This window comes from Ceratosolen solmsi, unplaced genomic scaffold (assembly GCF_000503995.2).
Source record: "Ceratosolen solmsi marchali unplaced genomic scaffold, CerSol_1.0 scaffold11, whole genome shotgun sequence".
NCBI classification, from domain to species: Eukaryota; Metazoa; Arthropoda; class Insecta; order Hymenoptera; family Agaonidae; genus Ceratosolen; species Ceratosolen solmsi.
The window spans coordinates 9,506,155-9,518,764 of NW_011948416.1; the positions used below are offsets into that span (position 1 = coordinate 9,506,155).

General features: G+C 34.8%; 1 protein-coding gene across 1 annotated transcript; it reads left to right on the top strand.

Annotated features, from left to right (window-relative positions):
• The first annotated feature begins 376 nt into the window (after positions 1-376).
• Positions 377-3,564, top strand: Fkbp39 (FK506-binding protein 39kD). Its single transcript, XM_011495841.1, has 4 exons — positions 377-719; positions 903-992; positions 1,785-2,763; positions 3,079-3,564. The coding sequence occupies exons 1-4, from the start codon at positions 710-712 to the stop codon at positions 3,158-3,160; spliced, it is 1,161 nt and encodes a 386-aa protein (XP_011494143.1). The 5' UTR covers positions 377-709; the 3' UTR covers positions 3,161-3,564.
• Positions 3,565-12,610: the final 9,046 nt, after the last annotated feature.

Consider the following 12,610-nt stretch of genomic DNA (forward strand, 5'->3'; position numbering starts at 1 on the left):
GTTTATTACGTTCGCGTAATGTCGCAATGACGCGCACCTCCGCCCAATAACCAATTCACTCCCATCGTTGCGCGCCCTTTAAATTAAATTGTCAATTGGGCTTTTGGATTATCCCCCCCCCCGCCCGCCCGCCCGCCCCATGAGCCACGAAAAGAAAAGCAAAAGTCCTGTGGGAATATAACGAAGTGCCGCGATGGGCAAGGAACTCGATAGGATAGACCGCCAACACCAGCCTCTTTCGATCGTTTGTCGAAGAGACACGGAGGAGAGAGAGAGAGAGAGAGAGAGAGAGAGAGAGCGAGAAGTCGACTTCGTCGGGTAAGACACGAGCGCGCGACTCCCATCGTCAATTAACGAGTCGGGTATTACAGGAAGTAGGAAGAGGAAAACGGACGGATAGCGATTGCCGGGTAAAGCTTCTAACCCCTCCGTCCCAGCCACTAGCGGCGACTCTCGTAGGCAACATCGACAGCGGCAAAGGCAGCGGCAGCACTGCGCTCCACGGCTCGGCTCATTCGATATTTGATATCCAGATTGTGGAGCGCTGGCCTAACCTCCAGCGTATCGTCCACCACCACCCGGCTCGGAATCCCGAAGGTGCTTGTTGCTTCGTTGCCCTCGAGGCCCTGCTAAGGTGCGACTGGGACGTCGGTGTTGCTGTCGATTGTGTTTCGCGAGCCGTCGGGAAGCAAATTAATTGACCGGCAAGATGTTTTGGGGTAAGTTGCGCGGGCGCGAAAGAGGTCTGCCCGGCGAAAAGAGCCGCCAAAGACGTTTGGACCACGTGTAGAATGGCGGACGGACCATGTGGAGATTGGATGATCCGGATGGCCGTTAGCCATTCTAATTCTCGAGCCTCGCTTCCTTCATCTTATCCCAATGACTTTTCTTGCCTTTTCCAGGACTAATAATGCAACCAAACAAGCGGTACATGCAAACCGTGGAGAGAGCCTTTCACCTGTCGATGGCTAGCTTAGATGCTACCATGTCAAGTAAGTCATAGCGCGACTCTGCGGCGACTTGCTTATAGTTTTGAATTTCCTTCCTCGGCTTGTGTCTGGCCTTCGACGGGATCGCCCTCGTAGAACGCGAATACTGTCGCACGAGTGACTGCTACGTTATGGGGAGAGTGGAATCGACTTTTCTCGTATGAATCTTCTCGTTGATGAAAATAACGAGAATTATTTCTTGGGTCGGATGAGCATGGGCTGCGAAAGGTAAACGAACGTTGGATATTAAAGCTCGACGCGTCTCAACGATCTCGATCCTCGAAACAAACATTTACAGCCCTTATAATTCAAACTTTAAAGGCAAACTTATCATTAGCTAGGCAGCTTTTATTTCTCTTTGTTCCTTTTTTTTGTTTTTGTTTTTGTTTTTTTTGTTTTTTTTTTGTTTTTTTTTGTTTTTTTTTTCTTGTCTTTTTTTTCTTCTCCTAGAGTCCCTTTGGCCTTGGTTTAACCGTTTAAAATCCCGCCTTGAATTGATTGAGATACGCTGCTGTTGTGATTGATTGGCCCATACATGGGGAGGGGGTGGTGCTTGCACATTTAAAAGCTCTTTACATATAGTTTTTCCGATAATACATTGGATGATTCGACGATCCTTTCGACGAAAGTAAAGTAACGAATTTGCTTGATAAAGATCCTTTTTGCGCTGCAATATTTTACTGCGTTACACACATAATTCTTAGTATACGATTGGCGTCGGCCTGACTGTTAAATAAGTAACCTTGCGTCGGGTTTTTTAAGAAAGAAAAATGTCTTCTTAACTGTGCATTTTAGGTGACTGTTTGGTTCAAGTGATGGTTTGCTACGACAAACGCAATTACTTACTGTGTACGTTACAAAAGAATTCGATCTGGCAAGTACCCTTAGATCTGAATTTCCAAGAGGGAACAAAAATTGGCTTCACGTTTAACGGAGACGGTCATGTTCATCTTACCGGGTATTTGATCACCGAGGAGGAAGAATTGGATGAGATGGACGATTTCGAGGAAGAGGATGATGAAGACATTCCAAAACTTGTGGGCGGAAAAAAGAGAAAAGCATCGAACTCGCCGATTGAGCAGAACGACGTTAAGCAATCCAAAACGTCAAAAGTAGCGGAGGACGAAGACGATGATGATGACGACGATGAGTCGGACTCTGATAACGAGGATGGGGTACTCGAGGATGATTCGGACGACGATCTGGATAGCGAGGAAGAGGATATGGATGAGGATGAGAGCGACGAGGAGGATGAGGACGAGGATGAGATAGAGACGCCTGTGAAGCCCTCGAAGAAGCAAAAACAGAAACAGAACCAGCAGAATCAGTCGAATCAGCAGAAATTGCAAAACCAACAGAACCAGCAGAGACAAAATCAGCAAAATAATCAGCAACAGAATAAAAAGGATAAGAATAAATTAACCAACGGTAAAGATGCAAAATCTGAAAGGGAGCAGGGCAAACAAAAGAAGAATAAAGAAGAAAGTAAAATGGAAGATAAGTCGGAGCAGCAGCAGCAAAAAAGAACGATCGAAGGCGGAGTTCAGGTAGAGGATATCAAGGTTGGCAATGGCGCGCCGGCGAAATCAGGAAAATTCGTGTCCGTATATTATATTGGTAGACTGAAAAATGGCAAGAAATTCGATCAGACGCAGCAAGGCGAGGGCTTCAAGTTCAGGCTTGGAAAGGGTGAGGTAATCAAAGGATGGGACGTTGGTGTTACCGGAATGAAAGTAGGAGGCAAGAGACGTCTTACAATTCCACCAAATATGGCGTAAGTCTTTAACAATTGCGTAGCTATTTTTTTTTTCTGCTTTATTTTCTCATCCTTTAAATTCATAATCCATACAATTTGACAATAACGAGAGTGCAAACGATAATGTTTGTTTGAATTCTAAATTAAGCTAAACTATGATATTGAATTTTTGGTAAAAAATAAACGCCATTAAAGCCACAATGATCTAAAGTATTCGCTCGCTTATTTACGTCGATTGGCGAGTACGCGAGCGTCGTTTATAAGATACTACATTATAACTCTCGTGCACGATGAATCGATCGATAATTACAAAGAGAATAAATATTTTTATAGATACGGTGCTAAGGGTTCGCCTCCAGTTATACCAGGAAATAGCACGTTGAACTTTGAAATCGAACTTAAAGCAATTCACTGAAGATAATGCTGCCGTTCCGACTACTACATTATATGCTTTAGGCAGGAGTTTCTTAAAAATATCGAACAAATGTTTTTAAGAAAAGGATTTTACATTTACAATTATATCATAAGACAGTTATCGTTCTATACAGTATTTTTCTGAGAAAATAATTTTATACGAGACGACTTAAAAATATATATTTTTTCATTATTTCAGTACTATAGAGATACACTGAGCAGAAAACGAGACTGTACAGAAATATGTTCATACGTTGATTTTATATCGCTCTATAAGCTCTTTCCACTTATTTTAGAAGAGATTTTTCACTCTTAAAACGTAAGAATGACTGTGTCACTTATAAAGTTAAAGAAATGAGTAATTTTGTAAAGAACTGTTTATAAATAAAATTGATGTAAAACTTATATCTTTTATTGGTAATTATTTGTTTAATTAACAAAATAGAAATTTAAGAAAATCGCAGTTTTAAGGAAGGAACAGCGGCAGGCGTACATCTATCTTATCTAATTTTTAACGAAACGCTTGATGAATGTTGGAACGTATTTTGGTCATAGAGAGAAATTTATGTAAAAAAAAAATTTAATATCTCGCTCAAAGGCATGGAAAAATTCACAATTGTGACTGTGAAATATTTTAATTTTTAAAATCTGCTGTCATAGCAACAATATCTAAAACAATACTTATTTTATTAATAACAATTAATAATGAGTGTTAATCACTTTTTGTTGGCTCCGATTTGTTTGACTTCCATGACAAAGTGCACGCACCGTTATTACAATTTCTCACCAGCTCCGGTGATTCTTTTTTTTCTCCTTCATTTTTATTCCCTCTGTACCAAAATTTCGTTAAAATCGGTTGAATGACGAATCTGAATATTATCAGCAAAATAGGGACTATGACACAAGGTACACACACCATAATGTCTATCTCAATCGTCCAAGCACGTAAAATATTGTGTAAAACTGATAAAGATTCTTATCTGCCACTATAAAATAAAATTTAGAAAATTGCTTAAATGTAGATAGGCTTTGGAGAAGCAATGCACGAATAAGAATGTCCCTCACGTAATTCGTATCTTATACTCACAGACGTGTAACATATTTTACAATGTTTCGTAACAAAAAATTTAATCAAACGCTCATGATGTTGACTCATCAAATAGTCGTTAAATAGGTTAGGATTCCTCTGTTAATTTCATCGAATAGATGTCGCTTTCGTCGCGCTCAAATTATAAATTTTTATGCAATCGAAGATGATTATTTATTAAGATTTTCAATACGAATCCTATGCTTGAAATCACTTTCGATCTTCCATGAATTCTATTATATAATTATCGAGGAAAGAGATTTTAATCAAATTCGAGGCATCCGTAAATAATAATCACAATTAAGTGATCGAGGATTTTATGTTGTATTATAGTTTAGAATTAAATAATTCATTGTTTTTAAATAAAAATTTACAGTACAATTGGGAAAGGAAAGGTATTTTTTAACGTAAGCGTCTAAAACATCAATTTGATTTACCTGATTTGATAATTACTTGAGGCGTAAAATAAAAAAAATCATTTTATTAGGTGACGATTTTTAATTTTTACTTTTTGCATACAATTTCCATTTCATCCTATGCAAACGACTTATTCGCGTTTTCGTCTTATTTATATTTTATCAGATCGTGTATTAAAATAAAAGTCGAGTTACGATTGATAAATCACCTATTCTCGCTTTTCCATTAATAAATAATACACTTTGTCTAACGTAAATTTCGCTTAACTTGAATTTTCTTGCATACTTTTTCGAACTTTCAAGCGCTCTCTCTCTCTCTCTCTCTCTCTCTCTCTCTCATTCTCTTGCTTACATTGAAAAATCAATGAATATATTACAATACTTACAATGTCTCACGATAAATGATATTTTTTTTCTGTCATTAAATCTACTAGTTCGTTAATATAAAATGACAGGCACTACAGACCAGTGGATACGGTTTTTCTTTTTTTTTTTTATCTTAGGAACTCTCGACGCAGCAATATTCTTTATTAATTAAATACAGATTTTTACATGTTTCTTAACGCACAAGTATTCAGCGTTCAGCAATATTCCGAACAAGAGTTCCTTTTGTATTTTGTTAATTTTTTCTCGTTACTTTGTTACTTTTGTTGTATTACGTTGCGTGCTGCGCGTGTTGAAATTCAATAAACGTTGAAAGATTATTTTACACTTAGCAGAAATGCATCCTTTTCAATCCATTGATAAAACCAGTATATTATTGTACAAGCGTTTTTAAATGTTTGAAAATATTTTCTGCATTTGTTTATTTCCTTTTATTCCTATTTCATCTACCGACAATTCAAATCTTTCAAATTATATTATTTACTCTCTTCTATTCTTTTCATTTCTAACTTCTTCTTCTTCTTCTTCTTCTTCTTCTTCTTCTTCTTCTTCTTCTCTTTTTCCCCCCTCTCTTTTTATTCTTTTTTCTTTTAAATTAATAATTATTATATTATATTACATATAATAATTTGATGTCTATACTGTGTGTACAGATAATAATAATCTTTAAATTCTTAATAACTATTAAAATTATTATAATACAGCCTGAGACATAATGTAACAATATTGGTGTATTTTTATAAACATTTCATCTTACAGATAGATTGTTTTGTCCAACAACGATTATTAATATATTATGTGCCGAATATTTTTAAAATGAGCTTTTTCGCATACGTATGCCTTAATTATTGATAGATCAAAAGTCACACGCTCTGTTGTTCTTCTTTTTTTTTTCCCACCGTAATTTATCCAAACAATCTTTATACTTATAAATTTCTTCCTATACAATGTGTTTTTGCTTACATAATATCAACACACGTGTTTATATTTAATATTTATAAATCGCAAGACATATTTGAGACATCCTATCGACTGAGTCACTCCCCCCCCCCAGACACACACACGAACGCACGCACGCACGCACGCACAAGTATCGTGTAACTCAAGAATATACGTTCTCCACGTGAATTCTTACTACTACTCTTTACCATTTAAATCTAAGCTTGTGGATTTTTAATAAATACACAATATTAAATATTTCATATAGCGTTCTCCGTGCTAAAAATAATAATAATAATAATAATAATAATAATAATAATAATAATAATAAAAAATAAATAAAAATTATTTCGAGTACAAATTTGCAAAAACACTATCAGAATATTAACACAAAATTTTTATCGTTTTTCTTTACATTATCAGTCGTAGCATTGATTCGCTAAATTAATCAGTGAAAGTCGACAAACTACCAATAGATCTAAAAGAATTCATTACTTATTAAATTTCGTATAAATCTATCAATTATCTACATGCTAATGAGTTGACAAAGTATTTGATTTATACAACATTGCTACGTTACGCGATGCATTTTATACGTAAAAAGAGACCAAATAAAATTTGTATATTTGATTTTCTTCCCTTAAACGTTTACTATTAAGAATTGTTGGGTGCGCCATTTGACGAAGAATGTCTCATATATACGCGCATAAATATATTATATATTATTATTAACAAATGTACTTTATGGGAAGGAAAAAATTCTTAATAATCCATTATAAAGCTCAAAAAGCTCTCCTAAACAAAGTGTTTGGAAGCTCAGTTGTAGTACGGTAATTTAGTTTTTTTTAACCTTTATATCTTTTTTTTTAATCTGTTTTTGTAATAATAATGGAAAGACTCCGACTTTGCAGTAGAAAATAAAATATTTATATAAAAATGTATTAAAACATTCCAGTGCTGTTAAATATGAATACAAAACATTACCAATTCGTGATACGTCTAACACGAGTGTAGCACACAATTTATTATTATCGAATATTTTTTTTTTTCATTTTTTTTCTTTTCTCCTCGAAGAACTATATGTTAATACACTACTAAAAAATCTTTTTTACGCTTCGCTTTGCCTAAAGATTTACATCCTACGCTTAGAAATTTGCTGAGCACGATTTTTTTTTGTTTTTTATTTTTTTTTTTTTTGTATTTTATAGGACCGTCGCTTAAGCCTGAAGCTTACTTTTGATTAAAATTGTATTTTTGACGTCACGAAGGAGATGTTCCGTAGATTGTGCGGTGCGCGTCCCTCGCACTACTAATCATCTACTGCTATTCTTGGTTGCCAAGGTAATCTAACATCTCATGAAAAATATTCTCTTCCCCAACCGCTTTTGCAGATTTACCTACTTTTTGGCGACCTTACCATTCGCCACTATCAACATGGAGATTAAGCTCGCGCGCGCACACATAGATGAATACTGTGTCCTTCCTGGAAGGAGTTTTCGAATAGAAAAGACACTTTTGTGCATCGTTTCTGTTAACAGCAATAATTTTATCGTCGGTATTCACATTTTATTTAAATTTGCATTTAAATGCAATCTAATTGAAGGGAAATTTCGTCCCTAAATTGATATGACGATTTACTCCGTAAACATTGAGCAAACGCTCGATCGTAGAATCCGAACTCCAGTCTCCCCCCAACTACCTACGGCAACAAATTACGATATTTCTCTCTCTCTCTCTCTCTCTCTCTCTCTCTCGATGTCTTTCTTTCCACACTCCTGGTAACAGTTGGATTTGCATTAATCCTGTCTATTGAAATCCTTGATTAGATTGCGACAGTCTCGACAGAGAAAGAATAGGATCGAGTCTTGTGTATATTCCGAAGGTATTGAACGTCGATAAGTTAGATTCAACCTTCTCGTCTCTTAAACGAGCCACGGCCATGCGTGCGCAAGGCCAATAAACAACTTTGACGATAATAAGAAAGTGGACTCATTGTGAAAAGTCTTTGCTCGACTCGTTAATGGGAAATTCGCGCACCGTACCACATTAAGAAATGATGGACAACGAGCACCCGAATGAGTTCACTTGAGCTGCTTTTCCATATGGGCGATGATTAAATGACGAGAAGAAATTTGATTTTAATATCCTCTATCTCTTCATCCATCGATGTTGCCCCGAGGTATCCCGATAATGGCATGGCAGTGCCTACTAACATCCCATCGACTGGACGTATTTGAGGTAGATGTGTCAAAAGCCTTATTACAAAATCATCACGCTGACCAACAAAAACACATCGGCTGTCGCATTATCCATTTGAATGAATATGCACGAGGACTCGTCAATGATCGAGATCTCGAACCAACAGTTTAGTCCGTAGATTCCACGAGCTACGTCGTCCCGCTTCGTTAGAAAAAACTAACGCCAATCGGAGAAACGTTGTTCTAGTGTTTTAAGGAGCCAGTCTTGGCAACTCGCCCCGACAGATTTTGCACGAATTGCCCCTTTTTACTTATCAAATCATATACGCAACGTGTCTTTTCAATTCGATTGTCCTTTAATGTTTCGTCGCGACGTTTCGCGTGTACTTTTGTTATTTTTTACTTTGTAAATAGATGAGACTTTTAGAAGCTGAAATACAATGTTTTAAGCACCGGCGCCACAATGCAAGAAAGCCAAACGAAGCATAAAAAAAAAAAAAACTAATAGACGCTCAAAGCTATTCGATCACCGTATACGCGCACGCAGTAGAAATCAAATTTTTTTTTTTTGTTTTTTTTTTTAAATAAATAATTGCCAACCTACAGTGTAACGTGCGATGTTTTGAATCGACCGAACGAAGATTGATTTTTACGACTGAGATTGATAAAGTATGACGGCAGGAGGGGGGAGGGGGAAAATCGAAGCGCAGTACACGGAAGATTTTCGATTATACAAAAAAAGCTTTCGTCGATTTGTTTAGCATTTTGAGTTTTGAATCTCTACCCCGTTATTTCCTTTTATATAGTCTAATAAAATATTAACGCATGCCGAATATTCCTTTTGGGCTGCAATGTAGAACTTACATGTTAAATAATCATTACACAAAGACATTAAAAAAAAAAAATTTACATCAATTTTTACGAAATATAAAGATATAAATCGCCCCGGACCTTGAATACATAGGCGCGGGAACTAGAGCGAAAATTATTTCACTTATTATTATTGCCGTTTAATGCTCAAAGTATAATTACAACGGATATAAGTGTCTTTTCTCTTAGTTCCATTACTTATATTTTATATATTTTTAGACCTATTTTACGTATGCGCGTAGTATTTTTCTTCATTGAGCCATAAGCGTGGAATTACATTTAATTTAAAATTGAAAATCGAGTAATCCTCGTTATATATCTACACCTTTCCCACGCGCGCACACACACTGTATTACGAATAATTGTTTTTTTTTTTGTTTTGTTTTGTTTTGTTTTTAATAATTTTTAGTGGAAATGCTGGAGCCTGATGATTCTTTACAATTATTTATACGTTTTAATGTTAAATTTAATTGCGATTGACGATATTATTATAAAATGCGAGTCTTTGTATAGAAAGAGATATTCCAGGACATTTCAGAATCCACAGTATTGTATAGTGTAATTAATAGTGTAATTAAATTGAAGTAGTAGACCTTCGATCCCCGCTACTCGGCATCGTATCAAAAAAATAAAGTGTATTGCAGCAGTTGATGCACGAAATTATCACTCGAATTATTAGATATTTCATTGAGATATATAGATGGTTGGATGGATGTACATCGCGAGAGTAGTACATTTCGCGATTCAGCCACAAATATATAATACTCTTGTTATCCTGCACGTATGGTTGTGAAAGCACCGTGTCAGTGAAACTTGTTTATATCGTTGGAAATAATCATTATCATCGTTCGAATATCCAACCACCTGCGTATCCCCGTAATGACGATGGTCGCTGACGTTTTCGTGGTGAGGTTGAGAAGAAGCGCGAGGTCCGTTGTCCAGGCATAAACGTATCGATGCTTCGCCAAGTGTCACTGGATTCGATGCAAAACTTGCGCTTCTCTTGCGAAAGGTGTGAGATATCACCAGCTGTTCGATCGCAATCATTGATCCACGAAATTGGACTTGTCGGTCACGCCAACAAGATTTCTATTACCAATATTCGAATTATTCGAATCATTCACAGAATGCACAGATTCTGAGATACAACTCAAGGAATTTTATCTGAGAAGTCTGAGAAATCGTGAGTAGTTTAACGGATCTCGCCGCGGTTCATTGGTGCAACACACTTTATCTTGGAGGTCTACTGTTCCAAAATGCGACTCTAAGCCACTGTATACGAGAAGGTTGAGCTCGACTTTCAATCTTTTCCAGCTGCTATTTATCGTTTGGCTGTAATATACGAGGGCAGTAGAAAGTTTAGTAAGTAGCATGATGGATCCATCGTGGATGTCCAGGCGTCACAGATACGAAGAACATAATAGTTGCCAAGGGCACGATAAACGAAAAGAGAGCAGCTTACCACGTTGGATCAGTGTACTTAACAAGGCTGATTATCAGTTAAATTGTAAGTAGTATGTTCGTATAAAAAAAAAATAAAATAAAATAAAATTAAAAAAAAAAAAGACAAAAAAAAAAGACAAATACAACTGTAAAAGTAAGAGACATAGATCTGTAAAATAGCCTAAACAAAAGCAGCATTCAACCGTTCCTTCATCAATACTCTTTACATTTCCTGCCTACCTTCACCTTTATAAATGTGAATAAATAAAACATACATTTAGATACAATAAGTCTAAAAATATTAAATATACATGTACATTAATCGAAATTAAAAGAAAAAGACATAATCATGACCAAAGTTATATTCGTTGCCGATGATTAATAATCTAATCAATTAATAATACATATAAAATGACTATTTATGATTCCTGCCACGATAAACGATACTTTCTTTTTGTCCTTTTCTCCCCCTTGTCTTATCATTATTTGTTTTTGTTTTTGAGTTATTTGAATTTTATAACATTGCCACGGGAGCTTGTCATTCCATTTTTATTTACATTTACCCGCCGTAATATAAAAATGATAATATTCCAAATCATGATAAATAAGCTAATTGTTGAAGATGATTTATTTGTATCGTTGATATTTCTTAAAATTACTTAAAATTGAAATAAAGCTGATTGAAATATTCAAATTCAAATTGACATTATCTGGCTAACAACGCTTAATTAGTTAACGTAGCACATGCCAGATCTGGAAGCTTCTCATTTGTAAATGTAAATCATCGTCGAATCCCAAGATCATAGCTACGCACGATAATATTTTAGATATTTTCAGCCTTAGGAGAGGATCGTTTCAGTTTTTTTTTTTTAATGTTTAAAAATTCATGATATCGTAGTATCGTATCGTAGTATAAGGAAGTTCTCTTTTAATATCCTTGAATTATGGTTTTGTCATAAAATGTAATCACAATCCATTCGTTCGTTAAACTAAACCGATAATCGTTTTATAATATGTGTACCTGCAATTTTCAGAGCTTAATAATAAAATTATTGTCTCGAATATTCTAAAAATATGCCGAACTTCTACTCAATAACTTTATAAATTATTAAAATTATATTACAATAATAAAGTGTTTTAATGAACTTTAAGGGTTTAAAAATTAATGTAGATGAAACATTAAGTCGACGTTTTTTGTTTTATTATTATTATTATTATTATGATTTTTTTTTTTTTTTTTTTTTTGTGTAATGCTTGACTACTAAAATTAATCGACCTACGAGAAAAGTTCCACAGTAAAATCAAAGAGCAACAGCTTGTCGTTGTCACTAGCGCCAATTTTAAGTCGAACACTATTTATTTATAGAGGTATCTTCAACATCATTTATTACTTCTGTACATTTAAACTTGCGAGCTTAAGGATCTATCATTATTCATTATAATTCTTCTTTATAAGATTCGATGCGTTCGTTTTTCAAATCCAATACGGTTATGTGTTGTTTTCATAAAACGCGCACTGGAACATTCGAATATCAGAAACAGAAGGAAAAGACAATCGCACTTTGAAAAAGAAGAGAGGCGCATGCTGCTTATTAATTGCTGCAGACTTGTGCAGGGTTGTATTCCATTAATGTATTATAAAAATAATTCTTGCGTACTCGACCCAATCAGGTAGGCTTCCTTGTATTATGCTTTTAATTTTTTTGGAAGTAAAAATTACAATGTAAGCGTGCAAAAAATACGCTTTAGTATTTTGCTTGTCCGTTTGCAGGAAATAAAGAACCGTAAAAAAAAGAAACTTATAAGTCTTGGCAAGTGGAGAATAAATTCGATTATTGTAAAAAAAAAAAAAAGAAAAAAACAACATCGAAACTCCATATATATATATATATATATATATATATATATATAAATATTTTCAATATTATTATGTGTTGTACCTAAATTCTTTTTTCAAATTTTTTTTTTTTTTTTTTTTTTTTTTTTTTTTTAATCTTAAATAATCTTTAATTAAATCAATGCGAGATTATTTGTTTTTATACAATTGCATTATACTTTCTTTGATTAAAATCAGAGTATGACTTGTTTGAAATACATCTTATTGTTTTCTCGAT